Source organism: Cataglyphis hispanica, chromosome 1, assembly GCF_021464435.1.
Source record: "Cataglyphis hispanica isolate Lineage 1 chromosome 1, ULB_Chis1_1.0, whole genome shotgun sequence".
Taxonomy (NCBI): Eukaryota; Metazoa; Arthropoda; class Insecta; order Hymenoptera; family Formicidae; genus Cataglyphis; species Cataglyphis hispanica.
Window position 1 is genome coordinate 11,726,910 of NC_065954.1, and position 21,118 is coordinate 11,748,027.

Consider the following 21,118-nt stretch of genomic DNA (forward strand, 5'->3'; position numbering starts at 1 on the left):
ACGAAACGAGTGACAGAAACAGAGGGAGAAGAGTTACAGAAGGGGTGGATGGGGGTAGTAAAGGGAGAACTGTATGAGAAGGAGGAAAAAGATGAAAGAGAGAGAGAGAGAAATGGGCCAAATGAGAGCATGAGCGGGGCGAGAGAGAGCGAAGTCCCAAGAACATCCCCGTTTTCGTGAAAGGAACAGGGACCCCGGCGACGTGATGGCAGGATCGACGACGATGACGGGGGTGGCGGAGGGAGGGAAAGTACCGCCGTGGGGGTGGGTTTCGTACGACCAAGGCAGTGGGGCCGCGGACAGTCGCCTCGACGCTACCACCTCTCTCAGTCGCTTCACGGTTTCCGGACACGGCGGACAAGCACAGGCAGGTTAGTGAATCCAATTCTCGTTCATTCACCAGCCAGCCAACGTATCTCCGTCCCACTCGACGACTCCTGTCCTCTCTTTTTGAACCATCCTTTTTCTCTTTCTCTCACCCTCCGATAGACGTCCCCTTGTATAATTGCTACACACCACTGTTATACTCATGTTTCACGTGTCATTTTTGCTATCGATGACCGCGACTTTTTTTCAACTTTTAAGGATAATAACATATGCGAATAGCAAATGGTATATATACTATGTAGAATTAATACTAGAGATAGTTTCTCGAACAGATCGTACGGACCGAAAAGAGCTAGGAAGCAAAGCATCCGAATGTCGCTGTCGAAATGTCATAACTGACGCGCGTTTCGCGCCGCGCGCTCGTCGCCGATTGATGAGAATTAGGCGTACGCACTTCTCCCCGTGACGCACAACCTGTTATGCCATCGTGCAGACGATGATGCTCGGGGAAGGGAACCGGGATCCTGAAACGACGAGGAGGCACGTAATTGCGTTTAATGAGACTGTCGGAATTAGAGCGGGAGAATTAGAACAGAGACGTAGTCCGCGAGACGCGAAATATGTCGCACGAGAGAACGAATGATGGATGATGAATATAATTTCTTGATAGATTAGATCATCTATTAAAAAATAGATGAATTTTAAAGGAAGTATATAAGATTTCTCATAGCATATTGAACTGTTGATTTCTGCATAAAGATAGTAATTTTAGAGAACAGTTTTAAATAAGTGACTACATTTATACGTCATTCTTAATCAGATTTAATAACATCCGTAGTTTTAAAGCTGACCAATCACACAGTTATTTCTCTGAAGAGTGGAATGATTATGAATGGCCAGGTTTAGAGTTACGGATGTTATTAAACTTGATTAAGAATGACGTATAAATGTAGTCACTTATTTAAAACTGTTCTCTAAAATTACTATCTTTATGCAGAAACCAATAATTCAATATGCTATGAGAAATCTTATATACATCCTTTAAAATTCATCTATTTTTTAATAGATGATCTAATCCATCAAGAAATTATAATTAGTATTTCGATTAATTATCACAATCATTGATTGGTTGAGAAATATATTGTTTTAGAAATAAAATTAATTATACAATACTCACTAAGTTGAGTAGAAAAGTGCTTACTAAACATAGATTGAAAAATCAATTCTGTCAGAGATAGAAATAATTTTTAATTTTAACAAAGCAAATGATTTACTTGCCATTATTTATCACATGCAATGTGAAAATAAAACATTATCTTATGTATTCTCACTATCAGTTTACAAAAGAGAGAGAGAGAGAGAAAGGTATTCTATGTATTCTCCTTTCATTAACATTTTACAACTTGCATCAAATATTTCTAGATATTTTCAAATTATTTAGAAGCACAAGCATCGTAAAATATCTTTCGCAAACATCGGAATAAGAATGTGTAAAATAATTCGATGAATAGAACCGAGGGAATCACTTGCTTTATGAAAACTATTTCTGACAGATTTGATTTTTCAACCTATATTTCTAAGCAGTTATTCAATTTACATTAATGTATTATCTACTTTCTATAGATTACATTTTTTTTAACATCATACGTGTGTATATAGATATATATATAATATATATATATTTGTTTAGGTATATTTTTTACAATAAAAACATAAAACAAGTTGCATATAAGAAACGTTGTAATGCATATAAGAAACGATATAATTAAATCAAAAAGGTCACTCCGCTATGATTTTGGTTTAGAAAATTACAAATAAAATTTAAGAACCTTAATAGATGACTTAATCACACACACATATTTACGTTTCATCTTTTGACAGAATTTGCTCAAGTTCACAATTCGTTTTTTTTTTGCTTGTTCAGTTAATATCAAGCACGCCGCTTCTATAACTGATAGCCTTGAACGAGAATAGAACATTTTTTATGATTAACATCACAAGAGTTAGTACGTTCATATATGAATGGTCATAAAATCCTTACTGTCCTATTCAGTACGATCGAAAGTAGGTCAGTTCCAAAATTGGAAGCTGTCGATCGGCGAAAAACGTTGGTGCATTTTTTTTAATATATGACATTTCACCCGCAAGCGATAAAATTCTGATATGCCACATTATTCCACTCTATGCCATATAGTTATCATATTAAAAAAAAATATATTTGCAAATTAATTCAAAGCTTATTTTCTATTCTTACTCGCAAAAATCGCAAAAATGTAATAAATCACATTAGATTCGATTAAGCTACGTGATATACGACTTGATGCGTTTTACATCTTAATTACATGCTTTGCTGTCAGCCATTAATCACAGCTTAACTTCGATAAACTGCGTCGACACGGCGTCGATGTAATGAATAAACACGAGGTAAATGCGATAGTATTAATTTTGCCTAGATGCATGTTAACCTAATATGACTGACAATATTTATAAAATGTCAATCATGCACAAATGTGATGCATTTTAATTCCTAATTTATACTACAAATATCAATAACAGATCAAATGTATTAGATGCGATCAATCATATAATTTAGCAAAATTATTATCGTAATCATGCGTTGTTTTTGCAATCTACAATTTATTGATTTAATGTTATAATTTTTTTATTTTATACATAGAGAGAAAATTAAAGTTCAATAACATTATTTTGCTTTAGAACTATTCAATGGTTCTTATATTCCTTAATATATGTGTTTGATGTTAATAAAATAAAAACTTTTAAACAAATTACATGTATAAAAAATTTATAAAACATTAAATAAAAATAGAATGTTTCATACAAATAGAACAAGAATTAAAATATTATATTATAAATGTATTATAATATAGCATTATCACGCATTTATCGATGGTCTGGATAAATCCTTATTCATAAGTAGATATAGAAGTCCAGACCTGAGAATTATAAACGGTTATTTTTTTTTTTTTTAATTTTAAAATTTCAACAAAATGTGACGCGAGAGTTGAAATCAATATTGAAATGTTCTACTGCCTTCTTGATAACAATAATTTTTAAATTCGTATCTTAATCAGAATTTAATTCCTTTGAATCATAGTTATTATTTATTTAATAATAACCTCTTCTTGCGTGAATTAAACTACAATAAACAAGATTTTTTACATTATTTAAAAATAATCCTGAAGTAAAAAATATGCTAGTCCGATACAATTTTATTTGAAGAATTATGCATGTTCTTTAGGCAATATATTAAAAAAATTTTTTCTAAAATCAAATCCTACCTTCCTCCCGCTCCTCCCTAGTCGATTGTTATCCAGACCTGGAGAGACCAGAGTGCCTCTGCGGCATATGAATGCGCGTGCAATCTACACATTGCATTGCTGCACATATTTGCATGCAACAAATAATCCGGAGCTTGCTGTTCAGTCGGATTTAACTCTCTCACTTGTTGCAACCTTTCCATTTCAACGCGTTGGCGTGAAAAGGGCTTCAAAAAAAATCATATTTTTCCTCCTCCTCTCATCTCGCAAATCGGCTTTGCAATTTTTTCGCTATTTCTTTGTCGAAGTTTGAATGATTTGTGAACCACACCTTACTAGTAACTTCTACAGGAGCACAATCGACATGATGTACTGAGATAAAAAAAAAACGGTTGCAATGATTTGCGCAACGAAACTCTTTATTCTTTAATTAAATCGTTAACACAACTCCCATTGTATTTATCGATTATGTTTTAAATCCTAAAATAAGAGAACTGTAAAATAGTTTTTTTTTTTTCGAACCAATTTCTGCGAAATTGATTTTATTTGTCAGAAATAAACGAATCAATATTAACAAAAGATCATCAAAGCCGCATACTCACTAACGGAACGAACACGAGCGAGCGCGAGCGAGCAAGCATTCGTATTCAATATATTATTTGGTGTGCAAAGGATAGCTGGCACGAAAATGGTCGCTCGCTCGTGTCGGTTTAATAATGATGCAGTGAGGAGCATTAAAAAAAAAAAAATTTATAACAAAACTTTGTTCAGCAAAAAATTGTATTGTAAACTAAAAAATTCGCACATTTTTAATATATAAAACACAAAAGAGAGTTTGGCTTATTATTTTCTCATAAACAAATAAACAAAATATTTTTATATTTTTTATACTATAAAAATAATAAGAAATTACATATCACAAATATAAATGTAATATATGTATAGCGTAATATAGTATAAAAGTTCCAATAAATTTATTGACAAAGATTTATTTTTACTTCAAAAGAGGGAAATTTATTCTGACAATTAAAATTTCTATATGTAAATATATCCGAGTCTTATTAATACAAAAGATTTCAAATACGTACAATACTAAGTAAGATTAAAAAATATATATGAAAAATAATACGTTTTTTAGAAAAAAAAATGAAAATTATTTATTATTATATTTATAGTGAAAACGCATAAAACAACAGATTAATTAATCGAATACAGTAATCAAAGGTTTGAAAACTTGAAGACTTGGAAAAATAATTTCAAAAACAATTGATCATTAAATATGAAGCCCTTAATTTTTCTATATATATATATATATATATATATATATATATATATATATATATATATATCACACAGGAACAATTATTCAAAGCTTTTGTAAGAGAGCATATATTTAAAATCGTTATGTGCTAAAATGGTCTTCCTTATAAAAAGCAGTTAAATTTATTTTAATGTAAAAGAATAAGCACATCTTTTATCATCATTTTTCTTCAATTTATTTTTTATTTTAATTTATTCTTACGAATTTATACAAAGTCATCAATAAAACATAAAACGTTATTAGTTCGTATTTATTATTCGCATATGTTGCGGGCATCAATGTAGCACGTTTTTTTATTGTATCGATTTTATCTTTGCTGTATAGAAATGCAAATAAAATCCGATGCACAAAAAACGTAAAAACGTGAGAGCCAAAATATCGAGAGGTGTGCGATTGTATTGATACGCAGGGGCGCATAAAGGAGATTTACGATCAAATCGTATATTCGTAGCACTTATCGTCATCTCTTTTATATTGACGCGCTGTTTAGCACATTCATCATCCAGGATAGTCACGTCAGGTTGTCAGGAAGTCCTTTTATTGCAGGCGATGCCGCGCAGATACGGTGAAAAGGCCGCGCGGATATCAAATCAGGCATTATAGAGAACGTTGTCATCCCTTTGCTCCATAGAGCATACCATGTTCTCCTTCAAACTTTCATCTAATCATGCAAAATTTTATTCCCCCTAAAATTTCTTCTAAGGCTTTTTCTAAAATTTTTTCTTAAATTTCTTCTAAAATTTCTTCTAAAATTTCTTCTAAAATTCCTCTAACCTATTATTTGTCACGCGATTGAGAAAAAATAGCTAAAAACGATCTATTTTAGCTTTGTCCAAAAGTTTAATCAAATTTCAATTTTTGGCTTATTAAATAACATGTACATATTAAAAACATTTAGATTAAATGTAAATGTAATAAGATTTCATTGTGCATTTAAATTGTAAACGTTAATATCACCACTATTTATATATTGAATGCTTGCCTCTAAAGAAAATATATTATATTATGTATATACAATATGTATATATATATATATATATATATATATATATATATATATATATATATGGAAAAGGAATAAAGGATCAACTTCACCATTTATCTATAGAATAATTGATTCCAAGAAATAATCATAAATCTTTATCCAACATAAAGTGTCAAAGTCGAGTGCACCCAGGTGTTTATCGTTAAATACGCGTTAAATTTTTTTCAATCGATTAATCCAGGAAATATTACTGATTTAATAAAAGATTATAATGTTTATGCACAAATGCTGACGGTGGATTTTTCATTTGACTGCTTTTATAATCAACGATTCCTTAAATAGAAAAAATGGAAAAAAATACGGAGAAATAGAGAAAGTCTTTGAGCTTCTCAGGCGAATACAGCTTTGTATAACGCGTCAAAGTGAATTTATCTTGTCGTCATTTTCCGAGATAATGCCCCCGAGAATAATTTAAAAAATCGGAATTTCTTTACGCAAGGAATTTTTTGACAAACTAAAATCTTTTAGATTCTTCTCTACCTAAAATATTCATCTTATATAAAAATATATCCATTATACATATATAAATATTTTATATATTCAGTTTGTCGAAAAATTCCTTGCGTAAAGTAATTCCGATTTTTGAATATAAATATTTTATATATGTATAATTGATATATAGGTAATATTTATATATAAATAATATTTTTATATAAGTAATATTTATTATAATATATGTTTTTTATATAATTGATATTTAAATAATTAGAATCAAATATCATGTAATATATAAAAAATAACTAAAGCAAAAAATCCAATAAATTCTCTTTTTGCTACTTTTTAATGAAATTAAATTATCAATTTTTAAACATTTTTTGCTGCATATATATAAGTTTATATATCAAATCCATCATTCTTATACCAGTTGAAGAGATCAATCGAATGTATATATATGGATCTTAACAAGTAGAGCAATTTTTGTTTTTTGTATAAAATGTTGAGCTAAATTCTTGGTTATAAAAATTTCTGGTCCGATAGATTTATAATTAATAAATGACTTATCCGCGTGCGTGCACACATAATACAAATTGAGCAAATGCTGAAGATTGTGAATTATCGCTAAGAGGGCTATATGTGTCACGTTTGCGCTAAACGAAGAGTACCAATGTATATATAACAACAAGGAGAACAAGATAGATTGCCTTTAACGCTCGTAGGGGAACAAATACGGCGAGTTCGTTGCGTGTGGCTTACGAAGTACTACTTGACTTCAGGCTCTCACGTTCAGCGAGCAGCCTGGAGATAGTCACCTTTGAATTGTCAATGGGAATAATTTGCTTTACAACTTCGACATGTATACCGTCAGGAGTTCCCAGGAGAACTCTAACCAGGAGAAGGCTAACAATTTGCCAGTTAAATAGCGAATATCTTTCGCAAGTGCGGGTGCAGATTCGTGCATTCGTAGCAGCGATTAATTTCAGATGGATTGCGGCGATTCAATGTACGATTCGAATGATAATAATTTTATCCACAACAATTTTTATATTCCGTAATAATTTCAATAATAAATTGAATTCACTCAGTTATAAATTAAAAAGTTTCAACATCTGTCTCCGAGTATTAAAAATTAATTTATAATAGCCTTTTATATCACGTTGCATCTTGAAGCATTATATATCAATGCTATATAATATAATTAAAATATTATAATAAATATAGGAAGTTATATGGAAGAATATAGATAGCATGACAGATATTTTATCAATCATATCAATTTTTTATTAATCCCATTTCACATACTAGCTTACGATATTAATGAATAATTTATTCCGTTCCCTTATGTTTGATCGAGTGCATAAAGATAAAAGATGCCGTCTGGCCTTGTACAGCAGCATTGAATGTCAATGCGTCTGAGATATCTATTACGATTTCTTATTGTTTCATATGTCGCAAGCATATTCCACCGTTTTCTCGATTAAATACATTGCAAATAAACAGCAAATGTGATGTGCATCGCATTCTGTTTAGACTCATAGAAATTTCTATGTGAAATAATTTAGACCGACATTTCCACGTGCCACGTCAGATATTGCATCTTAATCGTGTATTTACAAGGATTTAAACAATAACGCTGTAAATTATAGAGATCGAGAACATTGATTGCATAATATCTTTTATCTAATATTTTTTAATTCTTATATCATATGTTCTATATTATTTTTTCATTATTCAAAAATATAAAAAAGACCAGATTATAAAACAAGATATTTTTATTTGCTTCTTTTATCTTTTAAAATTACAATTTTTAAATTATGAATAATATAAGTGTATTTAACACATCAATATGTTTCACGTTTGACGAAACAATACAATATTAAAAATTCTAATTATATTTACACTGAAAGATATAACTATAATATTATAAAGTATTATATTGTAAAAAAATAAAAAGATAATACTGACAACAAAGTAGACACAAACTTTAAGTGCTTTTCTAAGAGAAATTCCGAGCGTAAAAGTTTTGCCATTGGCAATTTCATTTTCTCCAAAGCGGCTACTGTGAGTTCCGATAAAGTTCGAACAGTCATTTCGGACAGTAATTGCCACAGTCTGTTGACCAAAGACGATCTTGGATGAATCGTCTGAATGAAGGATCGATTCTCTCCGGAATAGATAAAAGTACCGCAATATTCCCGCTCTCGCGCGCTTATCCCTCGTCAAGGTGTCAGCCAATTTCCATTTATGTGAAATGAGAATCGAGAGACGATACCTGAAAACCTATCGCAAAATTTATGTAATTGCAAAAGAGCGTATCTTTTTGCAATTTTCTCGATCGTTCGGCTTTAACTCGGCCGCGGCAAAGAATATATCTTGTAATATCGGGAAATTTTTACAAGAAAAATTCTATTTCTAAATTAAAAAAAAAAATTAATTAATCAACAAAAGACTAGAAAGAATTAATAGATTGTTACGCTGACTTTTAGTTACGTGGTTTCGCAAAGAACGGAGAAATTTATATGTAATTAGCGCTCCTTTTTTCGCGACCTAATTTAAACGGAGCAGATGTTGTATCCAGCTGTCGACAAATAAGACCGAGAATATCGCGCGGGCGGATTTACGCAGCTAACACTTCAATTATATACATGCCCGGCTTCGAGCATATTTGTTCATGCCATATTGAGGGAACAGTGATGCAGAGTGCATTAAAGCGGCTTACATATATCGTTTATCGTGCAAAATCCGGAGTTTTTCCAGAGAACTGCATTTTTATATTCATGGCAACGTCACTTTTCACAAACAGTACATTTCCGCTCTACAAATATAATTTTACACGCAACAGTCGGAAGTGTGTATGCAGAAACTTGTTTCCATTCAAAATTAATTTGCTGCCGAATAGAGAGATACATTTTTCTCTGTAAAATTTAAAACAAGCATAATAGCTTCGTTAATCATATCGTTAATCATTTTAATATAATTCTGTATGATATTACCATTCAATTATTATGTTTTAATAGAATCATGTATGACATTTAAAGAAAGCTAACAACGTGAAATGAACTATAGGAAAGTCTATAGAAATACATAACATTTTATAAAAAGAAATGTCAAATGATATTGAGCGAGGTATCATACTACAAATCTATAATTCCACTTTATAAAAATGATATCGGTTTCTTGTTTATATGCGAGACTTTCATTTCCGTGAAACACGCAAGATTAAAAACTGCGGAAGTACTTCATTTTATTACTCAAAGAATCGATTTTTTCCGCAAACAGTGGTGTTTCCAGAAATAATCCAGAAATAATCCATAATGGAATTTTTGCGAGTTTGCTATGCAATATCTCTCACGAAAAATTGTTTTTATCGATTGATCTTCTCGAGTTTATCGATTCTCTCATAAATCTTCGATAAAACAATCGTCTATAAGACTGTAGAATAAATTGATATATGTAACGATATATGTATGATGCAGATTCAAAGCCTGAATATTCATAGATCGTTCTCTGATATATACATACACATGTTGTGTGGTCCTTCGGAATATATTTATGAAAACACATGTTGCGCTCGACTCGATCACGGTCATGGCTGCTTAATAATAAATCACGATGTCGAATATCTGCCACAAGAAGTTTGATTATATGTATATTTGTCGTATTAAAGAAAGCAATTATTCTTGTAATGATTATAAATATTAGCAACGTGGAAACACTTAATTAAACACACGTTTAGCAAAATGGAATCTCAATTCTTCAAAAGAAAATGTTTATATCATAAATATAAAAAAAAAAATGTCTACTAAGTTTACATAAAATAAATGAGAAAAATCACTGTATAATATAATATTAAAAACGCAAAAGCATCCATATTTTTGCAAAAGGACATATTTAAAACTCAATTTAATATATTTGTATATATTTAATTCGATATTTTCCATTCATGTAATCATTTCGTGATAATATATTATTAAATGCTCATATCTGTAGTTTGCCAGATCCATGTACCCAAATCTTTGTAAAGTAATTATTTTAATATTATTTCGGTAATTATTTCAATATTATTACTCTTTAATAATTAATCACAATAATATTATTATTTTAATCGTATCTTTTACAATTGTCATAAAAAGTCCAGCAGTATATAAAGCTAACGCGATATGATCTAGTGATAATGAAAACACGTGTCATTCTGACAAAAAGCGTCAAATACTAATAAAACCTGATAATGCATAGCATTATATATTGTACGTTGCTGCACATTCATCAGATAATAAAGAGGTGCGTGTGTTATGAATATAAATTCAGGACAATGTGCACGCACGCGTATACATAGACACATCTCCCCGTAAAAGTGCAATAACATTCAGTAGTCCGTTGACTAATTCATTTCAATTCCGCTGCACGTGCGTATGCGCTCACGCGGCACGCAAACGTGAAATGTATATATTCAAAAAAAAAAAAAAGAAAATAGTCTTGTTTATTCCCAGCATCTTGTAAAATGATCATTATTTGTGCGCCATTGTAATACGAGATTTTTACAACGATTAAACTTTAAACTAAATGTAAAACAAAATTGACAAACTGACCCGAATTTTAGTTTGAATGGCTCTCTCCGAAGTTTATTCGACATCGGTTGATCCGCACACAAATACTGTAATTCACTGTAATATATCACACAGTATATCATAATCCGTAAAGTTATACATACCCATGTACAATCGCCAATGATTTATTATAGAAAATTATAAATAATATCGCAGGACAAAAAAAGAAAAAAAAAGAGAAAAATGAAGAAATACTTCAGAAAAATTTATTCGATCTGAAAAAATAGAGAATACGTTGTTTCTACATATCCTTTATATTTTTTATAATCTATGTAATCGCGTAGAAAAGATTCAAAAGGATATCATTTATTCTTCATTTCGCAGATTATTTAGTGGCACAATGCCAATGCGAGAAATGAGAGGGAGGTTACTATCATTTCTGCAAATAACGAAAGCTTTATGATGCGATAATCCAAAATACCAGCTCTTCGCAATGGAACAATGAAAGCTTGCGCGGCAGCGAACCATTTCCATCGCATCGATGCACATTCTATGCTTCACGCTATGCTTTTCCGAACTGCATCCACGATCAACCGGCCGATCGAACGAATCAACGATATGATGCGCGATTAAAATACCACGGAGGTGCATATCGCGAAGCTAATTATTCCTAATTGGATTTCGTGCTTCCACCCACACAACGGAAGCATGCTTCATTCAATATTCACATGAGTATTGAAACTATTCTATCAATTTTCCTAAACAATAAAAAGCTATTATTTTGCAGTTTAATTAATCAATAAGGATTATATTATATAATAATAATTATAGATAAAATATAGGGCAATATATCTGTGCAGTTATATTATAATATTATACTATAAAAATATTATTATATTATATTTTGATATATAATATATATATATATATATATATATATATATATATATATATATATATATATAAATTCTTTAATACCGGAATTATTTTTCCCAAGTATTGGAAATTAAATTGTTACTATCAAAACATACGTGTCAGACATTTTGTATTATATATATATATATATATATATATATATATACATATATAAAATAAATAAGGATATTTCATTTTATGAATTATTATATAGTCGATGAGATATATATATATATATATATATATATATATATATATATATATATATATAAAATTATACCAAAAATCTCATATGTATATATACTCATATGTATATATATAACATTATATATCAAAAATTTCATATGTATATATATATAATAATACAAAATATCTAATGTGTATGCTATTGATAGTAACAATTTAATTTCTAATAGTTAAGAAAAATAATTCCGGTATTAAGGAATTTGCACAGGCGATCGCACGTGTGCTACAATATCAGATTGAAGAAAAATAAGCGGAAAAGAAGGCAATTCATATTTCAAAGTTCCCATAGCAACTAATACTTTTTCGCAAGAATTATTCCAACAAGAATCGAGCAATGTATCGATTGAAGAATCTAATTGGTTTAAGAGTAAATTGACAAGAATTGCTCGTGTATTCTTCACATCGAGTATCCTCGATATGTTCCGCAATTCGTAAAATTAACAAATTTTTTCAACATTTTGTTCAACAAATACTCGAGTTATCTGAAAAAGTTCTCTAAAAATTCCGGAGATGCGATCGAATTGGAAACTTGGTCCTCTAACACGATTCATCGATGTCATTCAAAAAACGAGAGATTGACGGTACGTCGCACAGTCTCTATTCAATTTAAATACAATTTCATCGCATTCAATAGGGTACAAGTTCTCGACGACAAACGTCATTAAAATATACTTCAGCGAACTGTGGTTACCACTCGACACGCGCTAGCACTTAATTAATGCAGATTACGATGTGGCGCAAACAGCTTGTTGCTTTGCGCACAATCAACCTGTGCATCGATAAAAGCATTCGATCTTACGATTAAATCTACTATATTACAAGAATTCGAAATGAAAATTACGGAAATGTAAATGTAAATCATTCTTTTAACACAGTTAAATTCACAATCCATATATAAAGTAGAACAATATGAAATAATATTTGGAATTTGAGATAATGTGTTAGGATTATAAAATTAATGTGTTAGGATTATAAAATTAATCCTTCCTAGTAGCACGCTTCTTACTATTGTAACAATAATATGTATTTTTTGTAGCGCAAATCAATATTAATTATTTTTTGTCAATTCAACCAGATATTATTTTAATAAAAATATTATTCACAAAAGAATTACATCATATTGATGTAATAAAAATCTATACAGACAAAAGCTATTATATTCTATATTATTTACAATAATTTATATTGTAAACTTTTTTGTATTTTTATATAGATTTTATATACTAGATTAATGCGAGTTCATTGAAAAGCTAAACCGATAGTTGCTCGAGATTTTGCAATGGGCATCTATAAAACTGCATTTCAGCAGTTTTAAGAAACTGTATGAAACTTTGTGAAAGAAGCCTTGGCATAATAATCATGTATATTGATATAATATTATAAAATTATATTTATATATTGTATTTACATATATTGGATCGTATATCTGGCTCAATAGATTTTCTATTTGTTGGGCACGCCTTATCTAATTTCGCGGTCGGCAAGCTTGCAGCAGAAAGCATTTCGACAGTTCACTGAATTCAACAATATATTACTTTATATAATTTCAGTCGGCCAGTTTTATTATTATTTACAAATACATTATTTACGAACACGTTACAGATTGTAAAATATTACGTCAATTTTAGGAATGAAATATGCACACGCTGACTGATATAAAATCACGATATTTTATGATTGAAATTTACGCTTGGATGGATTACTTGGATCCGAAGACTTAAGGGTTTTAGAAACTTGCTTTATGACTCTTTTTTATGTGATCATAAAATCTATATTCATTTTGGTCCTCGGAGAAAATACGAAATCAAATATTAAAGTCGAGATTTCAAATCTTTTTATTATTTAGTTCTCACCGTTATTTCTACAGTATACTAAAAAGTATACTAAAAAAATTCTCTCTTTTATGAAATCAAATCCAAAAGTAACTTTTGAAAAAATATAAAGAACAAGCTTTTTCATATCAATTTCCTTTTGCAGCTATCTTAATATAGTATTCATGATGGCTTGCAATCGGTTTTGATTTTTTTATAATTCTAGAAAATGCGTTTCGCGGCCGTGTGCATCGCCTTCGTCCTGACGTGCACGAGCGGATCGCTTGTCGCAGGTATGCGATACATCGATCCGCAACCGGGAAGTAACAGCGACATCGGCAACATCGGCAACAAACGACTGGAGCTGACCGAACCGTCGTGCGATGAACTACGCGCCATGTGGAGGTACACGAAGAGACAAAGCAGAGCCGCTAAAACCACCAATAGATACTCAGTGTACCCGTTCAATCCTAATATATGGCCGCGTGACAAGCTTCCCCAGCGTTCTATATATTCTAGCGGATACATGCGAGGTGAGACTCCTATGCCTTTCGAAACCACAACGTATCTTCAGGAAATCTTCCTGAAAGCTCAGAAATTCGCTTTTATCATCAGCATGGATAGATATAATTTTTCTTTAATGCACAAAAAAAAAACTACAAAAATCGCAAAAATGAAAAAGAATTAATTGGTCTTACGTAGATGTCGTCGCACCTACACGATTGAAATTCCGGGAAGAATTGGAAGGTAAGCAAACTATTTTATATAATTTTTTTCAACTGCATGTCATTTAGTAAATATAAAATTATGTAAGGGATTTAAATTAAATTTTAATTCATTTTTAATTTAGTTATCATTTGTCAAATTTCATTGCAAAAACACTAAATATCTGATAGTAGACATCCAATGGAATAGAATTTTATCTCTCCTTTAAATTTTTACAGTAATATAACACGCGTATTCTCTCTCTCTCTCTCTCTCTCTCTCTCTCTCTCTCTCTCTCTCTCTCAATGTATCTTCTTTGGCGTATCGTAGAGAGACGGGATAACGGGAAGAACGTGAGGGTTTTATCGATTTTGTGCATTTTATCGAGTAGTGTATCGCAATTCACGAGTTCGCTGCGCAAACAAGTTCGCCTGCACAAGCAGACGTTGCAATACCATCTTGCAAATACACGACGCACATGTGGGTCAAGCGCACCACTTTACGCGCCGGCACTTACGCTAACGAGTATACATGATCCCGACTAATTATCGAGGATATCGTCGACTATCTATCGCTTTGTAAAGCGCGATAGCGTTCCAAGCGAATCAAGTGCTCTGTCCGCATCTAAATTTGATCGGCCGCACAGAGCGGACGTGCAATTAACAGGCAGCACAGTCGAATTATTTAATTTCCCCTTCGCGCGATTCTTAATTAGAGGAGAATCGATTTAATTCTTTCGCTCCCGCGAATTTTTGAGGAACTTCTATTCGAGGCACTCGTATTGTGACGAGTCTTTTTTCTTCAAAATAAAAAATTTTTCTGCTTTATTTATTAATTTTGCAATGACGCAACGCGCGACGCCTTATCACCTAATAAGATTGCTAATATTTACTATTTCTTGATTAATTGTAGTTAAATTTGTTTATAATTATATTTTCTCTGTAATTTATATAATATAGATGATGTAATTATGATCTTTAAAGAAAAATTAGTTAAACTATAATTAAAATTAATTGACATTGCTGAAATAAAATTAATTTGTTATTTATCTTGGTATTTGTGTATACACCATCATGCCATTAATAAATTCACTTATAAACATTCTTTAACTTTTTGTTACTTGCGATTGTTTAAGAATTGCTGATCAAATAAAAACTTGATATTAGTAGCCGTAGTATAATTACATTTATTTTTAAATCTAATCGAGCATTCGTGTATATATATACATATATTATATTGTGAGATATGACTGAAAGGCTATATCAATTATTTAAACACGACGATTAATCTATCTAACTAGATATATATATATATACACATAGACATATATATATATATATATATATATATATATATATATATATATATATATCTAGTTAGATAGATTAATCGTCGTGTTTAAATAATCGATATAGCCTTTCAGTTATATCTCACAATATAATCACGAATAATTAACGAATAGTTGGCTGATGATGCGTATACAAGCACAAAAACAATTATGGAACTTCTTCGGTATTGTAACTTCGTTAAGACTTAATTTACGCAGCGCGCCACAATGCCATCGGCCACGAAATTTGCGACAGCATCACCCACGCAAAATGTCAGCAACCCTTTTCAAACCCTTTTCAACCATCGAAGCGTAATACACACGCTTCTTGACCTGATGTCACTCATTTCCGCCTACGCAGAGAACGTCTGTAATCTCGATTATTTCAAACTCTCGCAATATGCCGTGCACGATTGTTGTTCCAAAATTATGTCAGTTATTAATTTAAAATAAAATTATAATGTCATATAATCACGCACAATTATTCTAAAATATATCAATTCTCTTTTTATGCAGAAACCGATTCTATAAACATTAATTAATAGAGAGATTAAACTCTCTTTTTCTTTCTAAAAATAGAAAAGAGAAGAGGATTACAAAGAGATTCACAATTTAAAAGCACAGGTAATTTTTAACTGATATTTATCAAATTGTAGGAAATATATTTTTCTCTATTCTAAAATGCCTATCTTGTTGACAAAATTAAATTTATACTAGAACATAGAATTAAAGAAAAATAGAAGCATTCTTTCCACATATATTTTTTATATAATTGGCAATTAATCCTTTACTTCACGATGTTAAATTGATCGATATTTCCGCGGCCAGTACTTTTTTTTTTTAATATTTGTGTTACAAATATATTCGCAAGAAAAAAATTAATGTAAAAAAAAAAAAGATTAAAGGGTGAATTAAATAAGGAATGAACGAATGCAGGGAGATACTCTGGACGACCGCGCAGCCGAGCCGCCGGGGGCGCGCCGATTTACGGAAGGATGGTGCATAAAGCCCCGGCAGGGAGCAGATGGCGAAGCGGGATGCATGGACCCTCACGCGCAAAAGCCATAGAGGAATTGGCGCGAAATTATGGAATAGTAAATACGGGACCGTATTCGCCGAGCGTCACTAGCTTCCGCATCGGCGGCGGTATGCCCGCAAGAACGCAGGTCCCTCAAACAGGCAGTTTCGAAGCGCTCAAAGATCTCATCAAGGCCGAAAGGGCACGCGAGTTACAGGTCGGTTCTCGATTTTTCCCACAGATACATTAATTAATTATATAATTGAAAATAATTTTGTACATTTAAATTAATCTGTATAGTCGTCACAATACAATATAAAAATCTGTCTTGTATTGTTAATTTTGTTTTTACAAAAATCATTTAAACAATGCCTACTTTAGGAGCAACATATAACCGAAGAGATGGAAGCAAAAATTGCCGCTTTTAAAGGGAGAGACCGGATAAGCGAAGAACCGAATAGACAACAATCACGAAAACAGTTCTCCAACCGATTCTTAGAAATGATGACACCGAAAGTCAATTACGATGATTACAATCTGCAACGTTATTCGCCCAACACTGGTCGGGCTTGGTCGGTAAGTCCCTTGCGTAAAAATTAACAACAATTTTTCAGATTCCACAATTTCTTTTTCAATTTTTCTTAAATCTGATTTCTTATACTATAGTCATCTTCAGTATATTTTGATTTACATTCTAAAATTATGAGATCATATTATTCAAATCTTTTCGAATTCTGATATTAATCCTTATTTCATATCTAATTATTACCATAATATTTTATTTTATTTTTATGATTTTTAACACACTTTCTTATATCCTCCAAAATTATTTTGTGTATTCAGAAATTCGCGAGTATAAAATAATGCGGATTTTCAATTAAATTATTTAACATATATATATTTAACATATCACTTTTAACATACACTTTTTCGCAGAGGAGCGCGCCTCTCTCGCGAGAATACATATCACCTTAGTATGCTGCGAATTGTTGCAAAGGAACGATACAAATCCGAAAACTGCCGCATGCATACTAATGTTTGTGACTGCTCTATACGACGCAACTGCGGCCAGTTATGGTTATCACAACGAAGCTGCAATTGCAAGAGTAAACAACGCTCATTTCGAAGATCCTATGCATTCTGAAGATCTGGACATCTGCGCAAACTATTAAATCTGTGTCAACAATAAGTAAGTGCAGACAAAAGTGCATTTTAACCCAATATCGACTTTTATCAAGAAACTTTTTCAGCGAAAAGTCCGATTCTCCAACATACTAAGAATTTTCAATCCAAGCCAATGTTTGGGGAAAAAATAATAAATATTGAAACGGATTAAGTAGCATTTATTGGGTTAAAAGCGCCAAAGTTATTCTTCCTGAATGTCAGAATATCGCATGCATATCGCTAATGCAAATAGAATTAAAAATATGCATGAGATAAAACAATTTATTTACATATCGGATCGCACTTTAATTGAAAAGATGCATGCATTTTTTCGATGCTTCCTATAATTGTGCAGTCCGATATTTCGCAACGGCATTGAAACGAATAATTTGACATAATAAATATTTTCATGGATTTGCATTTTCAAAGATTTTAAATGTTCTCTGTATTTGAAATTTTTGCAAAACAACAAACATAGAAAAAAGAGAGAATAATGATTTCCTAAATTTATACACAATAACAATACACAATGCTTGATTTTATAGAGAAACTTAGGAATACAAAACAAATTCCTTTTCCTTGTCTTGTGATAATTTAAAGAAAGAACTGCGAGTTTTAAATCAGATATAATAAAACTGTAATTTTTTGAAATCTCGAGTATATTAAAGATAATATACATTTTTTCGTGATAATATAAAGAACAATATTTCATTTAAATAAATTTAACTTCATAGAAAAATGGAAAATTTTACTCCCGGATTTGTTTCTCTTAAAAAAATAATTCTTTTATCTGTTTTTTATTAAAAAGATCTCTAAAAATAAAAAAAACGGATTTTTCCATCAAAAATATGTTGTCAGAAAATTGTCAAATATTTCGCAAAAATACAATTCAATGCAGTTGCATAGATTGGGTCGCATATTGCAGCTTTCACGTGCAGAATTTTAACATTATTTCGGAGAACGTCGCCTAAATATCATATCAGTGCTTAATATTATCAAATAAAAAATATAAATACGATACAATCATTTTATTCAATTTAAATATAGTAGATCACATATTTTACTGTTACTGTTTATTTATTATTAATTAATTATTGTTATTAATTTAATTTTTCAATATCGTATCCATATTATCCATGTTGTAACAAATCACAAAATGTTAGAAAAAAAATTGAGAATCGTTAAATAATTTACATAAATATCTAAAAAAGAAGCATATAGATTAAGAAATTTATTTTATTGTAGCTTTATTTTTCTCTAAACTACTGTTTCATTATTCGTCATTGCCTGAAAAAAAAAAAAAATATTAGCGCGTTGTGTGGCTCGATTAAACCATAGCAAAATATTTTCGAAGATATTTGCACGTGAATGTTTGCAGTTATGTGCAAGATAAAAAATATCACACATCCTGGCTTCCTCCAACAACATTTAAAAACTAAATACTTGGACAATAAACTAGTAAGACTTATATCTCTAACAAATTTTGACATTGTACATTAACTTAATGTAAGAAACTCTAGTATATTCTTCGATAATCCATCAAAGTGCACTATGCTGTGCCAATGTATATTGGAGAAATGAAAGACAATAATTACTCTTAAGAGAAAATTTGTGCGTACAATACTTCTGTGTTCTTAATACGAAAATATACGCCTATATTGCGGGGAAAAAAAACTAAAAAAAAAAAAAAAAACAAAACAAAAAAAAAAAACAAGAAAAGCGAGGAAAAGATTATTTCTGATGTCTTATAAAAAAAATTAAGATGAAATTAAGACAGAATAAAGCTTTTGTGAAAATGATATTGATAGTTGTACGTACAAGCAATGTTACATCTTGACCCTTAAATGTTTAAATGTTCATTGTAATATACATAATGCATATGAAAATCGATATAGATGTACCACTTGTCACTATCTTAAACACAATCAGCATAACGTGATTTTATCTTTAAATATTTTACTCCTGTAAAAGCCTATCAAAGTATTTATTAAATTTGCAAAATTTTATTATTCTTAAGTAACAATATAGCACTGCAATAACAAATACTGATCAAACACTTAAGGGTTAAAGAGTGGATTTTAATGACAATAAATGTAAAAGTTTCTTGCAATTCTATAAAAAAATTGAAATCATGTAGAACGACTATTTGTGTGGCTTATCCGTAGCTCATGCTGAAGAAATAATCAACTCTCAGCTTTTGTAGTTCATACAAAAAATATAAACGCAAGAAAAAACTGAATAAATAAATATTATACGTATAATAATTTGATATTAAATGACGTTCTGATCGAGAAAACTTTATACTTGTATATTGGAATACACATATCTATTATATATATGTGAAAATATATTACACATACGCAAACACAAACACACGTGCACAGCCATATCTGATAATTTATTCTTTTATTCTTAGATCCTACCTTTTTGATAAATTTTAATAAATATTAATCGACGAAATAGTAGTATTTTTATTGTCACATTATTAAAATGTTATGTATAAATATTGATGACTATATCTATTATAATAGCTGTAATTGACTTTATAATCTGTTATAATATATGTTCGCGTATAATTTATATTTTATTGTTTCTTATCAAAAATTTAACAATGTTATTAATTTGAATAGAAAGAAAAAAAAAATATAATTTGTTAATGTAAGATGTTAAGAAAGCATATGCGCTTGAACCTTCGAAAAATAAATACATTTTCTAAATTTTTTTACAGCACAACGATTTGATAAAAAAAAACTTTTTTTCGATAAAAACTTTTTTTTTACAATATTAATACAATATTATTAAATACATAAATAAAAATTTTCAACTTAAAAAAAAAAATTTTTTTTAATTTATGCGAATATTTGCAGCTTTATATTTCCATGCACAGTGTGTATGGAAACATTGGTTTATCATATCTAAAATCAAAAATACAAGTTTTTCATTAATACATAAAAATATAAATCTGCAAATATTTGT

At 30.3% G+C, this 21,118-nt stretch overlaps 1 protein-coding gene across 1 annotated transcript; it reads left to right on the forward strand.

Annotated features, from left to right (window-relative positions):
- Nucleotides 1–302: 302 nt before the first annotated feature.
- On the forward strand, nucleotides 303–19,861 carry LOC126850998 (uncharacterized). Its single transcript, XM_050594507.1, has 6 exons — nucleotides 303–371; nucleotides 14,155–14,461; nucleotides 14,631–14,675; nucleotides 16,897–17,195; nucleotides 17,360–17,554; nucleotides 17,915–19,861. Exons 2-6 carry the CDS (start codon nucleotides 14,158–14,160, stop codon nucleotides 17,951–17,953), a joined length of 882 nt encoding a protein of 293 aa, XP_050450464.1. The 5' UTR covers nucleotides 303–371; nucleotides 14,155–14,157; the 3' UTR covers nucleotides 17,954–19,861.
- The last annotated feature ends 1,257 nt before the right edge of the window (nucleotides 19,862–21,118 follow it).

What these genes read in the sequence shown, in the direction of transcription:
- LOC126850998 (XM_050594507.1), top strand. Translation starts at nt 14,158, where the DNA reads ATGCGTTTCGCGGCCGTGTGCATCGCCTTCGTCCTGACGTGCACGAGC. An exon ending in TTCTAGCGGATACATGCGAG is followed by an intron (nt 14,462 to 14,630) that starts GTGAGACTCCTA and finishes GGTCTTACGTAG; the next exon opens with ATGTCGTCGCACCTACACGA. An exon ending in ACACTGGTCGGGCTTGGTCG is followed by an intron (nt 17,555 to 17,914) that starts GTAAGTCCCTTG and finishes ACTTTTTCGCAG; the next exon opens with AGGAGCGCGCCTCTCTCGCG.